The sequence below is a fragment of the Cottoperca gobio genome, chromosome 8 (assembly GCF_900634415.1).
Source record: "Cottoperca gobio chromosome 8, fCotGob3.1, whole genome shotgun sequence".
Classification (NCBI taxonomy): domain Eukaryota; kingdom Metazoa; phylum Chordata; class Actinopteri; order Perciformes; family Bovichtidae; genus Cottoperca; species Cottoperca gobio.
The window spans coordinates 17,554,274-17,579,283 of record NC_041362.1 but is presented as its reverse complement, the minus strand read 5'-3'; the positions used below and the strand labels follow the sequence as shown (position 1 = coordinate 17,579,283).

Here is a 25,010-nt window from a genome sequence, read left to right as displayed (position 1 = left end):
GAAATAAAGGTTAATGTTAATTGGAAATTAGAAGTACAGTAAAGTTCGGTGTTCTATTGATCCATTTAATTGTATGTATGCCAACATGTTTGTCAATTGAATTATCTTCAAATTAATTTAAAATATCACTTCCATAAAGCCTGGCCATTTGACCCGTTTATTTTGATTTTTTTAAATGACCAACATTTATACACACACACACAATGGTGAAATAAGTGAACATTGCCTCTTGGTCTGGACACAGTGGTGGTGGACAACGTCAATGAAAATGTTATTAGGGAAATTCAGTATAAGTGCCCCCCCTGCAGGACAATGCATGTCATCGTTGACCTGTGCACCGGAAACCACGTGGTTCAGCTGGCCACACGCGCATGCAGATGCACGAATGACTTCCTTTTACTAGCGTGTAGTTTTAATCGTAGCAGAAAGTTATCTCCTTCATTAAGAACATGTCGGGGAAACCGGAGTTTAAAATCAACTCACAGTTCGCACAGAAATATGAGAAATACCGACAAAAAGAGGAGCTACAGAGACGTGAGTGTGTCACTGCTACTAGCTAATAACGGCTAAACTATCAAGCTAACAACCCAACGTGGGAACTTGTAGCTAGCTTTAAGTTGTGTTCTACAATGCTGTGTTATTGGTGGTAAATACTATCATTGTGTTCTCTGTTGTGCAGTGAAGGACCGATATGGAGACCAAGCAGATGAGAGTGACTCTGGGTCGTCTGAGTCCAGCTCTGGGGACAGTGAAGTGGTTAGCATCGCTTCTTCTCTTTCCACACTTTAACAGTGTCTCCACGACGTGCCGTTGTTTTTAATATGTTGTCTGACTTGTACTTGCTCTCACAGGAGCTGGACCCTGAAGTGGAGAGAGATTTTTACAGAACATTGTCACTGCTGAAGAAGAAGGACCCCAAGATCTACCAGACAGACACGAAGTTCTACTCCGAAGGTGATTGTTGAGTACTGCGATCATTGGTGTCTCTAAGACAGCTTTGTTTTTTAACTTTATAAATAACACCTAAATCTTTCAGGAGCATCCACCCGTGATGAGAAGCCTTCGACCTCGAAAGCGGTAAAGCCCATGTACCTCAAGGACTATGAACGTAAAGTCATACTGGAAAAGGAGGGGTGAGTGAGCTACTGCTGTGATCATTTACCGTTTGACTGACCACAATCACATTTCTCAGAGCCATACATTCTTGGTCCTACCATCAGGATAAAGGATTTAAAGGGATAGTTCGCCCCAAAATCAAAAATACTTTCCCCCCTCTTACCTGTAGTGTTGTTTATCAATCTAGATTGTTTTGGTGTGAGTTGTAGATGTCTGTCTTCTTTCAATATAATGGAACTAGATGCACTCTGCTTGTGGAGCTCAAAGTAACAAAAAAATACATTTTAAAACAGCAATGTCTCTTTCCAGAAATCATGACTTACTCAAGATAATCCACAGAGCTTGTTGTGAACGGTTTCATGTGGGAACTATTTTCTTTCTACCGAACCACACTGCTTGCATCTACTTGTGGACGAGAGGCTTGTGCTTGTAACGGCGACAAATGTAAACATTAATGGCGTCGTCCTCAGCTAAGGTTTAAGGATAGCTAGCTCAGAAAAGCATCTCGTGCCTGAGTAGATGCACCTTTTCTTCTGTAAGGTGATACTCTTGGCGTGTCTAGTTCGATTTAAAAAAAAAAAAAAAAAAAAAGATAGTTCCCACATGAAACTGTTCACACACTCTGTGGATTATCTTCATTTTTAACTAGTCTTATGCTCTAACCTCTGATCTTTTTGTTAAACAGCAAATATGAGGATGATGATGACAGTGATGAGGAGGAGGCTGCCAAGAGAATGGAGGTAGGCCGTGTTATGAAATCATTTTTGTTCCTTAAGTATTATGGAGATACTCACCGATGACATGTTTTATTAATCATCATTGTTTTGTTTCAAAGAGAGCTGCCTCTCCCAGCTATATTCAGGAGCAACGGGAGCTGAGAGAGAGGTAAGACTCAAAACAATCTGAAGGTGCCTGGCAGTATAACTCGCAAACTATTTACAGAGACTATAACCTCTCCTCAGCTTCCGTAAATTCATCCAGGACAGCGACGATGACGATGGCGAGGGCAGCGAGGGAGACGTACAATCAGAGCTGCTGACCAGAAGGATCAAAACACAGGATGAGAAGGTCAGAAGCTGTTACCAGTAACTTGCTATTGTAGAATGGAGACTTATGAAAGCATTTCAGATCAGGATAAACTTCTCTGCTCGTGTATCCGTCTGTAGGACAAAGAAGAGGCAGACTTTGTGGAGTGGCTGAAAGGCCAGACTGACCTCGAGGGTCCGGAGGAGGTGAAGGACATGGTGAGTGTGAAACATATCAGAGTGTAATAAGTATAATGGAAAATTATTTGAGGCTTGCTTAGTAATGAGACTGGTTTGTGTTGAGACAGAAATACTTAAGGGACTACTGGAATGACCCAGAGTTGGATGAGAAGGAGCGTTTCCTCAGAGACTACATGCTCAACAAAGGCTACCTAGATGAAAATGACGTTAATGATGAGCGGTATGTTGCTGCCTGTACAGATGTTAGTTTTGTTTGAAGTGAAGGAAACTTAAAGCATTCATATACAAACTGTCCTGATGTATTAAGGATCCCGACCTACGAAGAGGTGGTGCAGGATGATGTGGACGATTCCGAAGAGGAAGGGGAGACTTTCTTGGAGCGCCAGGAGGACTTTGAGAGAAACTACAATTTCCGCTTTGAAGAGCCCGACGCTCAGCAGATCAAAACCTACCCCCGCAGCATCGCCACCTCCGTGCGCTCCAAAGACGACAGCAGGAAACGCAAAAGGGAGGAAGTGAAAGAAAGGAAGGACAAGGTGTGAGCATGTTAAAAAAATAATCTTGACCGTTACTCGAGCTGCTTCTCGGTATTAAATAGTAATAAGCATTAATTTAATAGCTAATATAAACACACCGTTCTCGCTGCTTTTTACTACTACTTTTTCAGGAGAAAGAGCAGAAGCAGGAGCAGCTGAAGCAGCTGAAGAACTTGAAGCGAAATGAGATCATGGAGAAGCTAAAGAAGCTTCAGGAGCTGACGGGCAATGAGCAGCTCGCCTTTAGTCAGACTGACCTCGAGGGAGAATTTGATCCACAACAACACGACCAGCTCATGCAGGTGGGTGTACACACACTTTCCAAAACACAACACCAAAATTCTAAGGAATGGATTTAATTGTGTGCCCTTTCTGCTCTATCGTAAGCTGCAAACGTTCGCATGCTAGGCTAGCTACTTACAGTAGAAACATAACCCAAAGCCCCACAGCATATAATTAAAGTTTACGTTAGGAGAAAGAAAAGCCCTGTTAACAGCTAGTGATGATGGGCAAATTAAGCTTTTGTGAAGCACTGAACCACTTCAGCCAATTGTTTTGAAAATGGGTTCATTACTCGAAGCTTCAGGTACAGTGACCTCTACTGGAGAAGAGCAAGGCTGCAGTGGATTTAAAGTATCTTTGCCTTGAAGATTCTTTGATGCACACACTAAGACTGAATATCATGTTCTATTTAAAAAATAAAGATTGATGAATGTGTGCATTGAGAAGAGTGATGGAGAAATATGGCAGGGGGTGATGGAGTGCATAAAAATTATTTCGCTAGTTGGCTGGCTCCATAATGAACTAATAAACGCAATACCAACAACTCAGCAGCAACAACGCCTACTACGACAACAACCCACACATTGTTCGTTGTTTAGAGTGATTATAAAGTGTTGAGGGGCTCAAATTCAAAACTGTCTCAACCTGTCACCTGTCAGAATCGAGACGAGGCAGTGCCAGTGAATCACCTGACTGGCCCGCGAACCAGTCCGGTGATTCATTCAGGCAATGAAGCGGTTACTGCTTCGGACGTTATGTCACGTGATTTGAAGCGAGCTTTGAAGCAGTGGTTCTATGGAATTGTAGTTCAGGGTTTGAAGCCGGTATTGAAGCTTCAGTGTCGTACTGCCATCACTACTAGCAGCTCTGTTAGATTTCTACAGTCCACCAACCTCAACCCAGTGTTATGAGACCGTTATCCAAACGCATCGTTTAGTCCTTGTCGTAAAAGCTTTTTCTCTGTAACATTTAAAGTGAAACATGCATACTCCATTTTGTTAACGTGGGTCATCAGTTGGTGGGACGTAAAGCTTTAGCACAATATCGTGTCTAGCCATGAAGTGAATATTTAAGAACTCTTTGACTAGATTCTCCTTTTTTTTTTTGTAAATCTACTCATTAAGCTAATGTTAGCCTAAGTGGCTAGCTTGACTGCTTCTGTCAAACTCTGAACTGAAGGGCCCATTGTGGTCAGTCTGCCATTATTAATTTTAAACTTCATGTAAGCTGTGTGAGAATGGAAAGCCAGACCTTTATTTAAACACTATTAAATTAATATCATGCTGCTGCTGCTATTTAGTGTAAAAAATGTGAAACGGCTAAAAGTTAGTTTTGTGGCAATTAAAGTCTGAATGAGGGCTGCTGTTTTCCAGCTCACACAGGTGCGTTGAGTTGAACTAATTACGCTTGTCAGATAAGAAGGTCTCTGGTTTGGTCCTCAGTACGACTGACTTTCCCGGCGGTTCACAGACTGCTGGCCGCAGCCTCAACCAGAGCAATAGTCTGATAGTTGTAGTCAGTTGGTTCACAGTAGAGAACGCACAGGTGTGAATAATGAAGTGAATGATGGGTGAGTTCCATGTAGCTCCTCTGATTTCAGCTTCCTGGTGCATGCTGTCTCACTGGGATATGTATCGTTAGTGCTATTGGTGACACCTGTGCTTTCTGACCCAACTCACAGGTGTGCTGCGTTAGCCTAATTAGACTTTAGGAAGTCCGGGTGCAGCTGCCACTCAATTTAGAGCTTTTAAACCAGCCGACGTGTATGTTGGTTGATAAGAATACTACCACTTCTCTCCTTTTACCAAGAAGTCACACTCAATGTGTCCTTTTCTAGTGCCATTTAATCTCATCAGCGACAATTTTTTCTTCTTCCCGTTTGCAGAAATTCTTTGGAGATGAATACTACGGAGGAGAAGAAGAGGGGAAACCTCAGTTTGATAATGATGAAGAACTTGAGGGTAAGCCTGTTGTGTTAAAACCTGCAGCTGTTATTTGAATGCAGAAGTACTTAGATTTTAGATTCAAAGTTTCTTGTTGATGTTTGCAAGGAGTTGTGAGGGACATATGCTACAGCTTATGTAGCAACTAGAGAATGTTGTCTGTAATTAAACATGTCTCATTTCCTAGTGATGCATAGCGTGATTGGGAATTTTAAAGAATGTTCAGTTCATTGCATTAATGCATCATAGAGTCTGAAGATGTAACCGATGTGTGCAGAGCACTGGAACTGGGACACATGGACTGGAGAGGAACGAGTGGAGGACTGCGGTGAAGAAGAGGAGTATGACGCCTCCGGACCCCACTGCGAAGATGAGAACTTCATTGTGAGAAGACTCATTTTAACTGAAAGCATCCATTCATCTTGGGATATTGTCAGCTGAGATCAGCTGAGGGTTTCTTTGGTAAAGAGAAACTCACCAATTCATCCTGTTGAAATAGATGGATGCAGACTACGACCCCAACCAGCAGACCGCCTCCAAGAAGAAGAAGCAAAAGGAGAGGAAGAAGATGAAGAAGGAGGACTTGCCCCAAATGGGCAAAAAGAGAAAAAAGTCTCACTTTGCAGAAGTCATCACTAAAAACAAGCCTGTGTTTGACCCACGTAAGTGTCTGTAAACCTCCTGCCATTAAACATAACCACCATGGCTCTTCCAACATAGTTATCTGTTTGTATTTCAGAGGAGAAAAGTTTTGAGCAGTATTTGGATGAGTACTATAAGCTGGACTATGAGGACATCATAGACGACCTCCCGTGCAGGTTCCGCTACAGGCAGGTGCTGGCCAATGACTTCGGCCTGAGCACTGATGAGGTGAGAACATCAGCACTTCCATCTCCAAATTATTGACCATTTGCTAAGTCCCTCCCCCGTTGCCTCCGCCATGGAGCTTAGGTTTTCGCGAGAACAATGGATGTAATGAAGGCTGGCTGTATGTTGGGTTAAACGCTGCAGTGATGAGTTAGATGTGACTGATCTGGTATTGCTTTTCCTCCGGGGACGCTCTGACCAGGGAATGATAACTTAATCTTCTCTCTGAGCAGACCACACGGCAGCAAATGTGACAAACTTAAAGTAGACCACTTAAGAAGTTACACTGGTATTACACAATTCTACCAATGTTGGAGCTTATGTTAAAAGATAAGTGGAAGACATGAGTTTTTGATTTGAACTCATTTAAACACTCTTTTTTTTTTTTTTTCCTTTTTTCCCTCAGATTTTACATGCTAACGATAAGGAGCTGAACCAGTGGTGCTCTCTGAAGAAGACGTGCATGTTCAGGTACTGGCTCTATTCTCAAAGTGTCACACCTGTTCTGTTGTCTCAGGTCATTTCTACACTCGTACTCCCTTTTGTTCTCTTAGGTCTGACAAGGAAGAGTCGAGTGATTTATATAACTATAAAATCAAGGCCCAGAATGAAAAGAGGAAGAAAGAAATACTGAGCTCTGTGTATTCTGAGTAAGTATAACACAATGCACCCCTGATACTGAAGCCACCATTAGAGCAATCTGTAACAATATTATCTGAATTTAATCTACAGGGAAGATAAAGAGCTGGTAGAGGCTAAGGGCAAGGTGGGCAAGAAACGACAAGATCGTTTGAAGGACGCTGAGAAGCAAGACTGCACAGCAGAGGACAATGAGGCAGCCTCCATCATGGACTCTACAAAAGAGACGCTGGCCCAAGCTCTCAGAGAGGCAGGAGAAGAGGAAGAGATTCTGATTCCCAAGAACGAGGGGAAACGGGAAGAAGAGCCCCAGACAGTGGTCCCTGCTGTTAAGGTGGAAAACAGGACTGAGAGGCCGAAATGGTCCAAAATAAAGCAAAAGCCCTCCGGTGGACGCCAGGTGTCAGGAACACAGGGGGTGAAAATAGGAGGCCGGGAGTTCAGTGGACAGAGGCTGAAGGCCTATGGGCTGAACCCCAAGAGACTGTTCTTCAGACAGCTCGGCAGACAGAAACGGAAAGCGCAGGAGAAGCAGGAGAAGCAGGAGAAGCAGGAGAAGCAGGAGAAGAAGGAGAAGCAGAACAACGTGTGAGACAACTGTCGACAGAACAATACAATTATATTTTTATTCTCAAAGAATTAAATTCCATAATGAGAAATTGGTTCTTGTTTTTCACCCTCAAACTGACTTTATTTGAAAATGTTTCAATAGTGGCTATACATTTAGAAAGTTTACCTAATTGTTTATATTTGCAGATGAGTAGACAATATATGGTTATGTTGACATTAATCTTTCTCTTGCTACATTCCTATTGTGGTTAGATAACTATTAACATGCAGATGAAGTTTGTCATTTCTGACTAAGTTTAAAAATAAAAGAAAATTAATGCTGATCTAAGATGTGAAGAATACTTTTAAAATTTAACCCACATCAGCGAACACCCTGGTCGTTGTGTGTCTTACAGCTGATCAGTTTCTATGCAAAACATAAATACATTAATGACTGAATAAACACAGCACCTGAAGTTGTACTTGTGTGTCTGGGCTACACTAAACATTTTAAGTGAATGCTACCTGGTAGTTAGAAGGCTAATATCTTTGGAGGAAGAAATTAAGACATGGTATAAGTTTATTGTTGACTTTCCATTTGTATTTAGATCCAACTGCTGCATACATCCGAACAGCAAGAATCTTGCTAGTACTTTAGCTTCAAATAAGCCAAACAAAAGTGCAACATACAGAAACAATAGAATATGAACTCAACCATTAACTACAAATAAGCCAAATCAATGCAAGTGAAAACCCAATTAAACAGGATACTGCTAGCCTATTGTTAGCATTCAGTAAAAAGCTTTTGGATATAATTTTTTCATTTACACATCTTTAGCCCTAAGCAAGTATTTCATCTGAAATATACAATTTGTCGATAAAACTACCTAAATCACTAAGGTTAATATTACTAGGGAGCAATGTCTAGCATTTTATTTTACTTTATCTACATTTATGTTTATGTAATGTTTTTAAGTGGGAAGTTTACTCCATCTTCCACGAATGGCTACAGGAACGGGGGACAGATATTAAGAGGTGTTTCGAGTTTTTCTTTCCTCTTTAAACTTAAACCAGACGTACAGCTCACTCCTGAACAGCAGGTGGCAGTATGCACGTGAGAAGCGGCTCGAGTTCCGCCAATCACCAAAGAGGAAGAAGCAGAAGAAGAGGCGCGCTCACGGTCTGAATTTGAATCACGGGACATAACAGTACGGTAGGTTTTCTGCTTCACTTTACCAAGAATAAGCCTATTTCCCCATGAACATTGTTCTTACCAGTTAGTGATAAAGCTGACAACATTGTAACTTTACTTTATGTATTGTGTGTCGTCATTGTTTCCCAGTTGAGCTAGCTGCGCAGCTAACGTGCACACACTCGTAAACAAACACCGAGGGTTTCACGCATGTTATCCTATGTGTTATTACCTGTGTTGCTTTCTGTTCAATTAAAAATTCAGCAAAATGGTCAGTGTTGGAAATAAATATACATTTAGTAAAATGAGTTTCAGAAGTGTAGTTTTGACTGCATGTTACCTTTACTTGAACTATATCTGAATATTTCTTCCACAACTGAAGGCTGTTTGGTTGTTTGTTGTTGTTGATGTGATGACCTCTCACTCAAACACACTATTTATAGTTGAATATCCTCTATTATGTGCTTTCCAGCTACCAGTGTCACCACTATGGCTCAAGGTCATAAATTTCAGGACTTGGAGGAGACGGGGGAGGTGCTGGTGGCCTTCATCAACAGCAGCCAACCTGAGAAAATGAGACGAGTGAAAGAAGAACATCAGGCTCTTTTTGACCAACACGTAGAAACAAAAAAGATTGTGACACAGATTTTAAAAGGCAAGTAATCAGACATTTAATGATCAATTTGTTCAGCTTTCAATGTTCTCTATAAAAAAAGAATTGGACAGCATCTATTATCTACGGCAGCATGTCAAACTCATTCATTGAACTTTCCAAACGACAGTGTTTAAGACTTGGACCCAGTCCCTCTGATGTTCACCTTCAATGTTCCCTCTATCACTGTGCTTCATCCCCAGATGTGGCTCAGGTTGAAGAGAGTGCAGGCCAGAGGCTGCTGGACATGGAGGAGGAGAAGAATCGAAGGGAGAAGGAGCTGGAGAGCATGGGGGACCAGCTGAGGCAGTGCACAGCCAAGAGCCAGATGACAGACTCAGAATTACAGTATCTTTTTTATACGTCCGTGCTTGCTATGGAAAATTAAATATATGGAGTCCAAATCCTTTCAGTGTCATTATAATTCCTGTCTGACTTTGTTAGCATCCTTAATCCTGCCTAGATTTCTGCGGAGAGAGTTGGAGAGTTTGAGTAACGCCGAACACGAGCTTGAGAGTCTTCAGACTGAGGTGGATGAAGACACGACCGAGGTCATCCCTTCAGCAGTGTGAGTCTCTGAGTAATGAAAGGGTCGCTGGTCAAAGGAATAATCCCGCTGCTGTTGCTACTTTTAGTCACCACATATCAAATTAAAATGACACTACAAGAAATTGAAACTTTTTTTTAATTTTCTGGAGGATGCACATTTTAGTTTAACTTCTATTTATATCTACATATTTGCAAATCTTTTTAAATGTTTGCTGCTGTTATATATCTTTGTATACTGAATATCTTAGTTGGACAAAACAAGACATTTGAAGACATTACCTTTTGGCTCTGGCCAAATAAATAAATACATTCACATTTATTTTCTGATATTTTATAGACAGGAAAATATCGAAGAAAATTGCTAATTAAAAAAATGATGGCTGCACAGGATAAAACAAACCAAGGCAGATAAAACCTTAAGCACTGTTCTTTTTGAAAAACACCCAAAACCAAAGCTTTGCATTATTTAAATCCCCTACGCCGCTTTCATGTGAAAGCGGTTACATTCTGGAGTAGTTTGATTTATTTTCAGATTTTTGTTCAATCTTCCCTCAACAGATATGTGGCTCAGGTGTACTACATAATAACCAAGATCAAGTGGGAATATGACACACAACCCAGCACCTTAAAAGGAGGTAGGTTTTGTTTTCTTCTTATAATTTCTGGTTATATCTTGTGAGTATGGCTGTATGGCTTCAGGTAGTCAGTCTGTTTTCTCCTCTTGCAGTGCACTACGGTGCAGACCTGGCGACTCCCATCAACATCGACACCTCTACGCAATCTCAGAGTGACGTAAGCGACCAGCTGTGGGGCTTTGTCAGCACTGAGTGGTAGTTGAAGGATGATGACGTCAGAAATTATGTGTGTGCGTTATTTTTGTTTGTCTGTACATTTGTTTGTTTTCTTCTGTTCTATCCAACATTTATACCGTTTTATGAAAATTAAATATCTCAGACCTTTTGGATTAGTAGTTATTCTCTAATTGAATTCGAGCTACATGGATTCATCAGAACATTAGTGTTCGAGGCTGAGTGGTGTGTTGGCCACTAGATGTCGCTGCAGAACTATTTTGTTATGTTTTGTAACTGCGAGATGGTTTTTATAGAGACACTCCTTTTTTATGCCGTTTTCAAAATGGTTTTGTTATAGATCCATGCTTGGGTTACAAGATGATTAAAATGCATGTACGGTGAGATGCTGTTAAAAGAGGCGTGTATGTGTGTTAGTCCAGTTCTCACAGCCCTGTCAGCTCAAGAACCCGCTCATCAACACCAGCAGTCATGTTCCAGATTCTTATTAATGGATTATAAACTATATTATATACATGTAGATATTACAATATATTTTGTGTCAGTGTTTATGTTGCTTTGGCCTTTACACTCTACCAGAGGCAGAAGATAACTATTTCAACCGTTTATCCATTTAACCAGCTAATTAATTCCTTTTTAGCTCATTTCATTTATTGGTTCATTACTTTTAGGGAAACTTCTCTCCCTGCTGACTAACTGGTCAGCTGCAACATGAGGTAACGACTGACTGATGAGCAGCTTACTGGTCAGTTTTGATTGAATAAAGATCAGCATCTAGGCCTGGGACGATATGGGGAAAATCAATTGTGATACTTTTGACAAAATATCTATAGATAATGCCACCTTGGTGCTTCTACAAAATATTGACACAATGAGAATTTTAATAAATAATCATCAGTAATGAGTTAGTGGGTAAAGGCAGATAATACAGCAGTCTGGTGAGTTCAGTCACTTTACTGTAATGCAGCCTTTAAAACCAGGAACAGACACTTATGCCTTATTACGATCTGAAATCTAACACGATATCGATATATTGCCCCGCTCTATCGGCATCGTACCCATTTGTTATCCTATTGGGCTGTAGTTTAGTTTTGTCCCTAACACAAATATGTGTATATAGTGTTTAATCCAGTCACACTTACTATTGTTTATGTAAGTAGTTGAGCTCTGCCCGTTGCCACTACATCTCTGGTGTAGGCCGTGCGAGCTTGGCTCACATTGGCAGATGGGTTCATTGTTTTGAAAAGTAATATTGTTGATTACAGGTCAGCGCTTACATTTCGTTTGGCATTATTCTCCTTGTGCCAATACACAGGTGGAAGAAGCACTCCGATCCTTTATTTAAGTAATAGTAGAAGTACCATAGTCTAAAAATACTCCAGTAAAAGTCCTGATATGAAAATGTTACTTAAGTGAAAGTAAAGAAGAATTATCAGTAAAATGTACTTAAAGTTTAAAAGGTAAAAGTACTAATTTTGCAGAATGGGTCCTTTTCAAAAGTTTTATTATTATAGAATATTCAGTTTATCACTAACGAGTACATGTGACCATGTCGTAGTTACTTCTAACTACTAATTCTATTAGTTAAATTACTCGTATAGTATTGCATCACTAAACCTATATGTTTTGGTTTTTAATGTAAAAAGTAGTAACTATAAGTTTTAAATATATGTAGTGGAGTAAAAGTATGAAGTAGCATAAAATGGAAAAAGTAAAGTACCTCAAAATTGTACTTAAGTAAAGTACTTGAGTAAATATACTTACATATAGTTACATTCCACCTCTGCCAATACATTACTGCCACAGGCATCTGTAAGTGTAACTGCGACATACTTATTCATGTCTAATTCATCCAGCCATGATTTATGACAGCTGAGTTAGCAAAACAAAAGTGTCGAATACATCAATACCTGAGTAATGAGAACAAGAGGCAGCGAGGGAAACTTGATGGTGCCCACGTTTCTTTCTGCATTGCAAGGCATGTGTGTTTTGTTATTCAACCGTAGGCCTTCTCTGAGAAGTGAAACCACCTCCTTCTTTGAAAAGGACTCAATACCACGATTGTGTACCACTGCAGCGTGGCGAGTGGGCAGAATGACAAATGTTCTCACGTACCCTAACTTGGAAGAGCAATACAGCAACGCGTGGTTTCCTTACGGTAAACGGCATCAGCTCGCTGCTCCCAGCTTGTTTCTGCATCTACACCTCAGCATCACACATTTTAACAAGCGGTTAACACGTGGTTTGCATGAAGGTGGAGCTTTGCTAGTAAAGACCATCTCTTATCTGTTGGTCTTTCTTTTCTTCATCTCGAGTCACTCAGGTCGGAGTGAGCTTTAAACTGTTCAATGTTATTGCACATAGTAAAGTAGCACACAACTATCCTTGTGTTTTACTGGATTCACTGTTGTTGAACGTGCCATCAACTTGTGTACTTTTAACTTTTAACTAACTTGTGATGTGGTATATTAAAGTAACTTATGATAAGTGGTGTTAACCTCTGTGTCCACATACATTAAACTTTTTCAACTTCATGAGAATATAATTTATTGCAGGGCAAATTGTTTACATCGTCCTTAAGGCTGCATCTTTTGATTCATTTGCTGATTATTCTTTCTAGAATAATCATTTGGTCTATAAAATAGTGGAAAATGTCCAAAGTGATGTCTTTAAATGCCTTATTCAGTCAGTTTAATATGATATAAGACAAACAAGTCACTTAACCTAATTACTTTTGAATAGGTTAAGTAAAAAAAAAATCTGATTAATTGTTCTAAATTAATCGTCTACCGCTTATCCGGGGTCGGGTCGTGGGGCCAGCAGCTCCAGTAAGGAACCCCAAAGTTCCCTTCTCCGGGCCCTCTAATAATTGTCTGCAGGTGTAAAATAGTTGTGGCATTTTCAGAGTTATTCTTCAGTTATTCTACTTGAACGTCATCTATATTATTGAATTTCTTTCTGCAGGTAGTCGTTACTGTTCCTTGTGTGTATAATGACGATGGTAAATGCTACTGAACCTTTGAGACATTAACCGCTGAAAGAACGAGTAAAGAATATACAAACCTCCATGTGAGCTTCATTCACATATGTTTTATTCAGTGCACATATAAAAAGTGAGGTTTTTACAATACAAAATGCAGCTCAGAGAAGGATATATATATTTACAAAGTATACAAAAAAAATCTCTCTTTACATTCATGTACAATATTACAGTTGGCAAAGTATAACATTTGTATGTCACAATGACCACATTGAAATTTCCTGGTACTTTGAAGCCCACAAGCTGTTGTCTGGGCTTTAACAGATCGCGTGGAACAAGATAACATCTGCGCTCTTTCATGAGAAAAACAAATCGTATCATTTCATGTTGAACTTTCTCCAACAAGAAAAGCAAGTTTTTGCCAACAAGCTATATCATATTACTGCGATATCCTAGCCCAAGAAGGCGTCGACAAACCTTCCCTGTTGGTTTTATTGCTTTTAGTCATTCATCATGTGTCACTACATGTGTTGAGGGGACCTCCGAAGCTGCAAACCGCTCGGCACAACCCTCCATATGACGTGTTCAGTGCGTCTCCAGGCTGCCGAGCCTCTGATCTCGGCCGAGGGGACTTCTCCCCAGCATTGCTGCTGACCAAAACTCACATGGCAGAAATTACATGGGTTTGGCTGCAGGTTTTGGGTGTGGATGCTGTGTTTGTAACAACATATCATTATATGCTACACAGGGAGAGGAGATAAGGATAAACCTCATGCTTTGGGCTTCAGCCCCAGTCTATCAGCATAATTGGCTGTATTTATGTGAAACGTCTGCAGACAGTCTTTGATTTCATTTCATGTGGAAACCAAACACCGATAAAGTTAAATGACACGTTTACCGGAAGGAAAATCCTCTGACAAACACTGGCCTTGTTTTTAGTTTCTTAAAGATAAATGTAATGCTAGTTTGTCACAAGAAACTGGTAACAGGTTTTGTTTTATGAATAAACTTTCTCCCAATTTGGACTTCTATCACATACATCCAGTTTATTCTGTTCATGAGTATTGATACCAAAGCTCTGACAGAGTGCAACAGGAAACTTCAGCTCAGACCTGAGCACATGATGCAGCTCAGATGGAGACAAACAGCCAAGTCTTAGTCCGGATGCTTGCTCTCAAGTGAGCCACTGTGTCATGTTTTCGACATCCTGGGGTAAATGGCTTTGATAGTCGAAGGTGTGAAGTTACCGGAGGACACTGTCGTCTCCAGTCCCTCCAGCCTGTGGGAGGCTGCATCGGTCTTACTGGTGCTGCACTCCAGGAAGGGCATCCCGATCTTCTTCACTTGCCCGTCTTTCGTCATTAGGCAGTGCTGGCAGAGCAGCCGGAGGATGGCCCTCCTCATGTCCTTGCTGGTCAGTGTGTAGATGATGGGGTTGAGGAGGGAGTTGAACATAGCGATGCCCAGGAAATAGTCCGCCTTCAAGAGCACCCCGCAGCTGTTGGCCGGGCAGCAGAAGTCCAGCAGGAGGAGGATGAAGAGGGGCAACCAACACATGATGAAGACTCCCAGAACTATGGTGACCGTCTTCAGCAGGGCCATGTACTTCTGGGACTTGCGGTAGAGGCCTTTGCGCTGCGGGACCGAAGCAAGGCGCTGGGTGTTGGACTTGACGATGCGGAAGATGCGGACGTACAGCACCACGATGGACATGAGGATGGCGCTGAAGATGGTGATGCAGAAGAGGATGTAACTCTTGGCGTAGAGCGGGAGGACCGTGGAGCATTGTTCCAACCGTCCCATACAGTTCCACCCCAGGACAGGCAGCACGCCCAGGAACACGGACAACACCCAGCTCGCTCCGATCAGAGCAAACATCCGCCCCTGTTTGTCCCCTTGGTACGGCTTCATCCTCACCATAGTAACGTGCCGCTCTATGGCGATGGCCAGCAGACTGATGACTGACGCGGCCAGCATGATGAACACACCCCCCTCCCTCAGGAACCACATCACCGGGGTCATGTTTAAGGTGTTGGCGCCGGACATTATGATGTTCACCATGTAGGTGAAACCTGCGAGCAGGTCAGAGAGGGTCAAGTTGCCCAGTAAGTAGTACATGGGCAGATGGAATTTCTTGTTCTTCCAGATGGCCAGAAGCACCACAGCGTTTTCTACGACTATAAGCACGCAGACGAGCAGAAAGGCGATGGCCTCTGGTTTGAGTCCTTCCTTGTACTTGTTCTCCTTCAGTTTGCCCGTGTAGTTGTAGTGCTCTAAGATGACCGCATTGCTCTGGTAGGCACGAAACATCCGAAGCAGGTTACCTGTGGAGGGGGACATGGAGGAGGCTGTCGGGGCTACAGCAGCGTAGGCAGCATGGAAAGACTCTGTGGCCATTTTTTGGTGATTCCACAAAGTTTTCTTTTCTTCACCCTTTTCTGATTTTCTGATTAGATCCACAGAAAACGTGTCATATAGTCCTCTGGTTGTGCATTCTTTTGTTGGTATTGGAAGCTTGAACAGAGAGAAGCAGGCAGCTTTTGTACCTTGAGGTAAAAATGTTCCTTTTGATGTTATCACATAGGATTTCCTGTGGTTTGAGAATTTTCCTCAAAAGATTCTGTTTTTTTCAATTCCCGGTCTGCCACTAGGAGGCAAAGAGAGCCAGTCTGCATTGAACAAGAGGAGAAGAAAGTTAGTGTTGATGAAGACAGAAATGAACACGATCATTACTAACGACAAGAAATATTGGATTCATTAAAATAACATTTCCAATATCCAGAATACATACAGATCATTACACATAATATCGGTCATATCTACATGATTGACATTGTCACTTTCTTGTCTTTTTTTTTAACCTAAAATCTATTTGCCTTTGGATTAATAAAGTCGTATTGATTTAAATTGAATGATTAATGAGGGCAAATGTCTCCAGTTAATCGAACACTTAATGAATACCGTTAGGATCTATGGGGGTAAAATAAGGAAACACTTTCAAAGTATGAAGCAAAGTTTAAATTGAACATTTAACTTAATCATTAGTGGCAGTTATTTCCTGCCAGTCAACATTTAAAACCACGTTTTTTTTTCTTTACACTTTTAAACGTAAGGGTAACAAATAGTAAGTCGGAGCTTATATTTATCCATTTATCATAATAAATACGCATGTAATTGCGTAAATACGACTTTAATTGGCATGCATACAGTAAAAAAAAAAAATACACCGCATAAAGTCCAAACTATCAACATTATAGATACTGCAGGAATTTAAAAAATGACGACTTCATACATTAAAGTCACTATAAATATATCACCGAGCAGCACGGACGCATTTCACGCCTCTTGACGCATTTTTATCGGACCAACATGGTAAAAAAACCCCGTAACTTTTCAAACACTTTTCAACGCACCTGTAAAAACGTGAATACATATCCAGTAGTTGCAGCAGAAGTGATCGCACGGCCGGAGAGAGGAGGCAGGACACGGGCTCAGTCAGCGACATGCGAGTGTGATGTGGGAAATGAGCAGGGCAGGACTCAACATGCAGTGGGTTGGTCTACAATGTCTTTGCCCTTTTCCTCCCTCCTTCGCCCCCTACAGACTTTTTTTCTTCTGATTTGCCCTCAGGAGGGATTACAGCTCGATGACAGATGATGTGTTTCTGTTTGTTATGCAACAGAAGAAGAAGAGAGATTTTCACCTCGTCCCTCAGTTTGCCCTCAGGTGCTGGGCTACTGGTAAATGTTCTCCAAAGTCTGATCCCATATGCTTTTGACATGTAATTACAGCTGTACACCATTACAACAGCTCTATGTTGCTCTTCAGGTTTGTCAGATTCGGTGAAAATGTCTCTCCCACAGTTTGTAAGAGAGAAACCTCGCAGTCAGAAGTGAACTCTAAACTGAAGGCCACAAGTTAATTTGTCAGTGGAGAAATATAACTTGTGAGGCAGGTGCAGCTGGATCTGTTTTGCAGGACAGAAACCCCAGATTTCAGAAAATAACATACTCACATCTGTAATTATCTTTTAGCTCACACATTAAAAGAAATGTGGCAGAAATGCCATTTATAGATATAGACATGTTTTAAGACATAAACTCATCGATTAATAACAATTTGTGCGCAAAAAGTTTAATAACCTTATCTAAAATGACATCTTGTCCTTTTCCCTCTTCCATCCAGAATATGAATAAAACAAATATTTCTCTTTTTAAAAGTCTAACAGCTGGTCTCCAGATGTCTCCTCCTTCACTGGACATATAATTCTCAGTGTATATGAAATGGAGTAGGGATCTTCCTAACGACTAATTTCGCTAAGTTTAAATTTAGACTAGTCGACTGGTCTAAAAGTAAGAAAACACTTAAACATTAAAGTAAAATTTAAAGCACGTTGTTGAGTGGAGCGGGGACTTTAACTTGCTTTCACTACTTAAAGCTCTGGATTTCAGATATTATCTGTAATTGTGTAGTGAAAAGTGCTAAACAAATTAAGATTGCTAATGTTTTTAATCACCTTTCATATCTCATTACAGTCTCCAACTCAATTACCCATCGCATGAGCAAACACAGCTGGAGAGATCACAGATCTGATCACAACAATCCGTTATGTCTTTACCTGCCAGCTGTAGATAACTACTTATTTGTGAAATGATTCATTGATTAGTTGAATAACCATTTTGTTAATCATTTCAGTAATTCTTTTGAGCAGATTTTTTCAATTGTGATGATTTTGCTGCTTTTCTCAAGCCAAGTTTTCACCCAAAAGTAAAGCAAATTTCATGGAATATCCAGAAAACTGTCAGACAAAAACAACCCGAATAAATGTTTTTTTCCACTGATGTGACAGAGCTGGGCTACTGGCAGACAGACGGAACATTGCGTAAGGTGTTTGTGGGTGAGCGAAGGCTGGACTGGGCCTTTCTCTAAACAGGAAGCTGCCTCATTGTACCTCGAAAAGGAGAGGGATATCCTTGAGAAAAAACACAGATGAAGTCACTGGTAGGAATTGGCACTCAGAGAGCGAGCTGTGACGTGCAAACAACTCTCACGCACATAATTAACAACTTACTCACATCCACAGTAGGTAATAATGAAAGATTTTACAAGGTACTGTAGCCACATCATTTTTTTGCGAGACCACACCTCCCTGGTGGTCCTAACCTTTGTTTTGAACAGAATTGTTCTTATTTTAGCTTCAACAGCTCCTCTCACCACACCTGCTTGTCCGTCCCCTTTAAGTGTCTGCGTTGGTCATGGCCCACGCTCCCTGAGGCCCACCCAAGTGATAACCAGGTTGAACTGCTCCTCTATTTTGCAGTGACCCCCTGCAGGGACACCGGGACAAGCTCCCAGTGTGATGCCTCTGATTAGTTAGCACACAAAGACGTGACAGCAGGACTCTCTGCTCTGTCTTTTCTTTCTTCCCACCGTGGGGATCTGCTGCTTCCCTCAGGCCACAACTAAACTTGTAGAATAGAGTGACCAGTCGGGACCCACCCAGGGGGGGGTTGGGGGATTTTTCCTGTGACGTTAATGCGCCTTCAGAAAGGAAGTCAAGGCAGTCCTGCTTTTGTCAGGATAGCCCGCTTTAGATTTACTGCTGCTTGTGTTTCTCCTTTACTTGTCTGGCTGCTGTTTGTCACTGACTGATGTTTCAGTAAATGATCCCAGAGTTACTTTTTGTTTTTGGGACAGGGGTCACAGGCCATGTACTCTTCTTGCTATCTTGGTGGATAAAAGGTTTTAAGGCGAGACATTAAAGGCAAAAATATCACTTTTTCATTCACTGGTCAATTTTGGGATATTTTGCTTCTACAGACTTCTTTCAGACTAAAGAAAACATCCAAAATACATATTTAGCTGTTTATTTGACTAACTTTGTCTATTTGCGTCTGTAAATTCACCAAAGTTAGCATTAGATAATGCCTCAATTGTATATTTAGACATAACCTTTCAGAAAACTTGTAATGCAAAAAGTGTTTGTCTGAATGTAAGTAATAAACTACGGAAGTTTCATGGTGATATCTATTAGTTAAAAATGTTACCATATTCACCTGTTGTGTCGTGCCTTAATAAAATAAAAGCCAGTTTGGGTTTAATTCACACACTGAAAACATCTCTTTGAAACGGTTGCATTGCTCTGCTCTGAGGTGTTACTGGTGGCCCATGTGATGCAGAATCACACCTCAAAATGAGATTCTCACCTCTCGCTTATGCTAACAGTTAGAAACACACGGCCTCTCTGTGTAACGTCACAAGAACAATAGAAATAAATCACACCTTTCTAATTCAAACACTCACTTGTTAGTGCTTTTTTTGACTATAGAGTTCTGGTGTGCCTTGAGTCCGATACTTTCATACGCGGACTGCTCAGCAGTGGTGGAATGTCACAAGTACATTTACTCAAGTACTGTACGCTACTTGTACATTGAGTATTTTCATTTTATGTTACTTCATACTTCTAATGCACCTAATCTCAGAGGACATTTTTTTACTTTACTACATCTGTCCGACAGCTTTACTTACAAGTTACTTTGCAGATTCAAATTATTAATGAATAATAAGTTGAAATGAACCCCATCTTTACCAAACACAGTAATGTATCAATAATTATAACTCAGTCATATAATATATATATCATTTTAAAATGGGCCATTCTGCATAATTAGTGCTTAAAGTGTATTTTGATGCTAATACGTTTTACACAAGTAAGATGAATTGATTTAATGCAGGACTTTTACTTCTAACTCAGTATGTTTTACTTTGTAGTAATGCCACTTTTACTTACTTAGTAAAATATCCGAGTACTTCTTCCACCACTGACTTCTACACCAGGGAAGTCTTGAATAAGGAACATTTTGGATGAGGTGTTAACCATAAATGATCAGTCACATAAGAGTGTAGTCATTTACAAAGTGTCGAGTTTGATGTCTTGACTGTGAAGGTTAACGTGAGGTCGTGATTTTAGCTTGTGCGTGAAGAGAGAGTGCATCCACGGGGAAAAATACTTTACCAGAGCCCATTTAAAAAGAGAGAGAAACCCAGAAACTGTGATGTCCAGCACTGTTGTGGCTGCCAGAGATTTATGGGAATCCTAGAAATAGCTCTCCTTTTGTTGCTTTTCTGCCACACTGTTTCATGTGCAGCTGTGCCGGGCAGCGACCTCACTTTGAGCTCCTAATAAGGGGAAATGGGAAGAACATACGTTAACGTTGGATATGTTTCTTTTCCATTGCTTCCAATGCGGCCTGCTGTGTTTCTGTCGGGCCGGCTAACTGTACCTGACTGCAGTCTCCAGCTGCTGCGTCTGCATGTTTGTTGTCCCTTCTTTTCTTTTCCGACAGCACTCGCAGTCAAAGCGTTCCAATTCAGATCAGATTGCAACTTTAAACAGAGCGCAGGCACAGTTCAGTCATTTCTTCTGCTCATTTAATTGTGTTTTCTCTCTCATGCAAACATTCAGATCTTTTGTTTTATTAAATTGGCTGTAAAAAGTGACATTTAACCACAGCATGCTGCGTCTGTGGGACGTGAAAATTCTTTCGCCAGAGCTGACCGTCTAACAGCTCTGATCTAGGCCTCGTGTTTTTACAAGGAAAAAAAACTTGAAGTTTTTTGTTTGTGTTAAAGCCAGATAGCCTTTATAGAGAGACTCTGCGCAGTGAAATGCACTCAGTCATTCCATCCTGATTTAAACAAAGAGGGAAAAAAAAAAGAAGGATCTGCTTCCAAGTAGATATTTTTCATAACAAGAGTCAGGGCACGGAAAAAGTTTTGTTGGTTGAAGTTCCTTAAGTCAGTGGAGATTCTGGTACAAATAAACACAGGAAAAGGTTGCTATTTTCAACCATTCTGATTAGACTTAAACCGAGCATATGTGGATGTCAGTTGTGTCTATATGCAAACACAAACATCCTCATTTCCTCTGTAAACCTCTCACCAGTTCCCACTCTCAGGCTCCAGCCACGCACTTTCCACACTGCAGATAAATGATTGTTTAGTCATTTTCTGCTTATTCATGACTTCGTCTCAGCTCACTTACAGCTGTGTTTGTTAGAGTCCATCGCTGAAATTGAATCCCACAATTTCTGCAGAGCGGTGTGTTTTCGGTTGACCACCAAGCTCTCTTGGCCTGCGAAGAGAGGAAATCAGCTTTGTGTTTGTTATTAAAGGAAGATAGCTCAGTTAGCATTGTTGGCACCAAGTGCTTTACCTCATTAGTCAAGAAGCCACTAGTTCTACCGTTTGAGATTTCCCTTAATTGCTTGAGTCACATTCACTGGCATGAAACATTGACTTGTTTTTGTTTGTGGTGACTCTTTGTAAGACCCTCAGGAGATTTTCTTTAAAGGACGAGCTCAACGATTTGGAAAATATGAGAAGATCATCCCCATCTGTCCGTTAAGGGAATTGTTTGATATATATTTGCTTACCCGCTTTCACACTGAGAGTTAGATGATTTAATCCCACTATCATATCTGTCCGCTAATTATGAAGCTACTGCCAGGAGCTGGTTAGCTTAGCATCAAGACAGGAAACAGCTGAAAAAAAGAAATCACTAACAAGCACCTTAAAAATTCACTAATAACATATCATGTTTGTTTAATCTGTACAAAAACAATGTGTAAAAATGACAAATTGTGCCGGATTATTTCTTGGACAGTCACAGTGACCTTGACCGTCTTCAAGTCTGCGCTGTCAACCTCACAGTGTCGACGAGGCTCCAGAAAGTTAACACGCCTTGCCAACTAATTTGCTGTAAATGTCATTTGTTGCAGGTTGTATTACCTTCAGACAGAGCTTCCTTCTTTACCTCTGTTTCCATTCTTTATGCTATGCTAAGCTAACTGACGGTTGGTGGTAGCTTCTTATTTACCGTACAGACATGTTTGTTTTTTTACCTCATAACCTGATCCCTGCGAGATGTTTCCTCCTGTCCCCCGTCTTTATGCTAAGCTAAGCTAATGATCTCGTGGCTGTAGCTCCAGATATGAGAGATATTTCTCAAAATGTCGAACTATTCCTTTAAAGTCAACTCTTTTCATGCTCCTCTGTGTTTTGTCAGGCATACCCTACAGTAAATAAGTTAGAATTTTCTTTTCAATTTCCTTCAGCTAACCATGGAGGCTTTGTTCCACTTACTGTTTGGTTCAAATTTCCAGACGTTTTGTTCACTGTCTCCACATTCTCACATTCAACCTTCCACCCTTTACCCTCTCTCCGTCCTACATTCGCTGATAAACCCCAAAAAGGCACCAGGTCAACCTCGATAAAGAGGCATTCTCTCCTAATAAGGTTCCTCAGTGGGAGTCAAATGTTTAAACCTATATCAAAGGATCACATCATCATGGATCGTATGTCGGTTACAAAACCAAAAATGTATGATGGTCAATCTGAAAGCTTTTCCGTCGTCCTGAAATGTTGACATTGAGAGGTTTCCACAGTGACAACATCCTCCACAGAGGCTGTCATTTACAATTCATTGGCAGCCATGCAGTGGTCACTGACTAGCTAGCTCATGCTTTAATACATATGTATTTTTTTCCACATTAGCTGTTAGGGGGGTGAGATGTGAATGGGTGGTTTTATGAAAGCTTGTTTTGTTCATACAGCAGCGGTTTGGGATGAGTTCATCTTGGAGAACAGAATGGAAGAAAGAGCAAAAGAGCGTTCCCACACCGGGGGAGGGGGATAGAGGAGAGGGAGGGGGGGGGTGAGTCATGAGAATTAGTAACCGGCCTCTGTGAGATTTATTCAAACTTCTTCAATTACTGACACGCCAACAACCCACCAGCACCAGTCGGGGGTCAGATTCTCGAAAGAGCCTTCTTCGCTTCCACACAGAGGGAGCGTGGGCATTCAGCGCGGGGGAAGAAAGTCAGCTCCTTTGTGTGATGACCTTGCTGGTGAAAAATTCTTTCTCTTTCTGGGACTGATCCTTAGTCTTGTTCTGGTTTAGGGGAACTCCTGATACGAGTTAGAAAGGACACGCTGAAGATTTCATATCCTGTACATCTTGTGTTGTTTATCAGAACAACTAAACCACATTCACTGGGTTTTATTTGCTGCTTTTCCCATGACAAAGTAAGCCTTCCACCAGGGTGTTAGTCAGTGAATGAAAGCCTGCGTAGCTGTATATAAAGGAAGCCAGACAGAAAACAGGTAAGAGCAGATTAGTAATACAATAGCCAATTTAATATGTAGGCTATTCAGGAAATTTCACAGTTATATCAGCCAGACGAAAGGATTTTAAATGGAGTCTATCACTGCAATAGCAAATGAGGTCAAAGTAATTTTAGGGTACTTAGCGTGGTGGTTAAAAATACCCTCTTACAACGCTCCATTGTCTCAGTTCAATAGTTGTACCTTTCTGCATACACTGGCCAATCGCCACACACATTTCTATTCTCCAAACAATTGTATAAGTATTTCTCCTCCAATGAAAACAAGGCTGTAAATTTCACAGGCCGGACTCGAGAGGCCGACTTCCAGTCAGGAAGCCTTTTCTATGACAAAAGCAGCAAAATCCAATTAGACTGATAAGGTGGAAGGCACGGCCATATTGGGTGGATTCACTTAATCATATGCTGTGTCTCAATTTGGATACTTGCATTAGTACACTGCGTACGTTCATGTACTTGAGTAGTGCGTGAATTTGAGTAATGCCTCAAATCGAACACGGCTGTTGTGCACTTTGACTGCTTTTTCTTGCTCTTCTTTTTATTGGCAAATTGCAACCGTACGGAGCATTACGACGTCTAAGTGTAGGACACGGAAGAACGCAATATGAGACACGGCGATACTCTCTTTCTTTTTCTCTAAGACAGAAGTTCTGAGCCTTTCTGGTTTGTACATTACTTACAATGATACTTTGTCTATTAGCGACCCCTGGTCACAGGTTCAGCCTTATTCTGTTGTAACTTATTAGAAGATGTTGTTTATGAAGATTAAATTAACTCTTAGAAACAATTAAAGGTTTTGCTAAAACCCCTCCTCCGAATGTTGATTGTATAATCATAGCTTCTGTTATGATTACTAGATCATAACCTCCTTGGTGTAAACACACACACTGCAAGCTACAATTGACCAATTTAATATTCCTGGTAATTACATTAAATTGTCACGTCTGTGCCTGAACTCGCACCTGCCACGCCCCCCTCTGTCTCCACTCACTCACCTGCACTGCATCCACAATCACCGGAATACTGATTGCCAGCACCTGTGTTCACAGCATAAAGTCTCCTCACTCCCTTCACTCCGCATCTGGCCTCGTACAAAGTGGACTAAACCCCATGGACTTCCTCCCCAGATTCTGCAACGCGATTTTCCTGCCTTCTGCCTTTTTGCCCGTCTGTCTGCCTGATCCCGGTATCGTACCGTTTTCTGTTTGCTCCGTTGGTTCTCGTTTGTTCCGAGTTCGACTCGTGTACCTCGTTTTGACGCTCCCTGTTTTGTACTTTTTAGTTCACTGTGCTTTTACGCCAGTCTCCTTATTTTCCAGTGCTTAGAGCCTGAGTATTCCTGAGTTCCTGATCCTTGTGTTCACCCCTCCCCTGTCTGTATGGTGTTTCCATCTGCTCGCTGGCTGAGCCTAATAAACTATTGTCAATTCCATCTCTGAGTCCTGACGTCCGTGACAGAAGGCCAGATCTACAAAACGATGGATTC

General features: G+C 41.2%; 3 protein-coding genes and 1 non-coding gene across 5 annotated transcripts; 3 read left to right on the top strand and 1 right to left on the bottom strand.

The window, feature by feature from the left end:
* Positions 1–335: 335 nt before the first annotated feature.
* Positions 336–7,502, top strand: kri1 (KRI1 homolog). The gene is made up of 18 exons (XM_029438175.1): positions 336–534; positions 680–756; positions 852–954; positions 1,037–1,133; positions 1,802–1,856; positions 1,952–2,001; positions 2,079–2,184; positions 2,283–2,360; positions 2,450–2,562; positions 2,650–2,878; positions 3,010–3,180; positions 5,046–5,121; positions 5,381–5,487; positions 5,603–5,765; positions 5,843–5,973; positions 6,377–6,441; positions 6,525–6,620; positions 6,703–7,502. The coding sequence occupies exons 1-18, from the start codon at positions 450–452 to the stop codon at positions 7,199–7,201; spliced, it is 2,301 nt and encodes a 766-aa protein (XP_029294035.1). The 5' UTR covers positions 336–449; the 3' UTR covers positions 7,202–7,502.
* On the top strand, positions 6,109–6,203 carry LOC115012885 (Z30 small nucleolar RNA). The gene has a single exon (XR_003832732.1). It is a non-coding gene; the product is annotated as a Z30 small nucleolar RNA (small nucleolar RNA).
* Positions 7,503–8,235: 733 nt separating the features above from the next.
* Positions 8,236–10,512, top strand: spc24 (SPC24 component of NDC80 kinetochore complex). 2 transcript variants are annotated; one of them, XM_029438202.1, is made up of 6 exons: positions 8,236–8,371; positions 8,823–9,005; positions 9,206–9,350; positions 9,466–9,570; positions 10,110–10,186; positions 10,279–10,512. In XM_029438202.1, the coding sequence occupies exons 2-6, from the start codon at positions 8,840–8,842 to the stop codon at positions 10,383–10,385; spliced, it is 600 nt and encodes a 199-aa protein (XP_029294062.1). In that variant the 5' UTR covers positions 8,236–8,371; positions 8,823–8,839; the 3' UTR covers positions 10,386–10,512. The 2 variants fall into 2 exon arrangements, with proteins under 2 accessions (XP_029294062.1, XP_029294063.1); XM_029438203.1 differs by having other exon boundaries at positions 8,347–8,366.
* Positions 10,513–13,430: 2,918 nt separating this feature from the next.
* s1pr5a (sphingosine-1-phosphate receptor 5a) lies at positions 13,431–16,884 on the bottom strand. Its single transcript, XM_029438196.1, has 2 exons — positions 16,754–16,884; positions 13,431–16,009 (listed from the first exon to the last, which is right to left on the bottom strand). The coding sequence occupies exon 2, from the start codon at positions 15,735–15,737 to the stop codon at positions 14,532–14,534; it is 1,206 nt and encodes a 401-aa protein (XP_029294056.1). The 5' UTR covers positions 15,738–16,009; positions 16,754–16,884; the 3' UTR covers positions 13,431–14,531.
* Between the last annotated feature and the right edge of the window lie 8,126 nt (positions 16,885–25,010).

What these genes read in the sequence shown, in the direction of transcription:
- spc24 (XM_029438202.1), top strand. Translation starts at nt 8,840, where the DNA reads ATGGCTCAAGGTCATAAATTTCAGGACTTGGAGGAGACGGGGGAGGTG. An exon ending in ATGACAGACTCAGAATTACA is followed by an intron (nt 9,351 to 9,465) that starts GTATCTTTTTTA and finishes AATCCTGCCTAG; the next exon opens with ATTTCTGCGGAGAGAGTTGG. An exon ending in ACCCAGCACCTTAAAAGGAG is followed by an intron (nt 10,187 to 10,278) that starts GTAGGTTTTGTT and finishes CTCCTCTTGCAG; the next exon opens with TGCACTACGGTGCAGACCTG.
- kri1 (XM_029438175.1), top strand. Translation starts at nt 450, where the DNA reads ATGTCGGGGAAACCGGAGTTTAAAATCAACTCACAGTTCGCACAGAAA. An exon ending in TGAAAGAAAGGAAGGACAAG is followed by an intron (nt 2,879 to 3,009) that starts GTGTGAGCATGT and finishes CTACTTTTTCAG; the next exon opens with GAGAAAGAGCAGAAGCAGGA. An exon ending in CTGAGCTCTGTGTATTCTGA is followed by an intron (nt 6,621 to 6,702) that starts GTAAGTATAACA and finishes TTTAATCTACAG; the next exon opens with GGAAGATAAAGAGCTGGTAG.
- s1pr5a (XM_029438196.1), bottom strand. Translation starts at nt 15,737, where the DNA reads ATGGCCACAGAGTCTTTCCATGCTGCCTACGCTGCTGTAGCCCCGACA.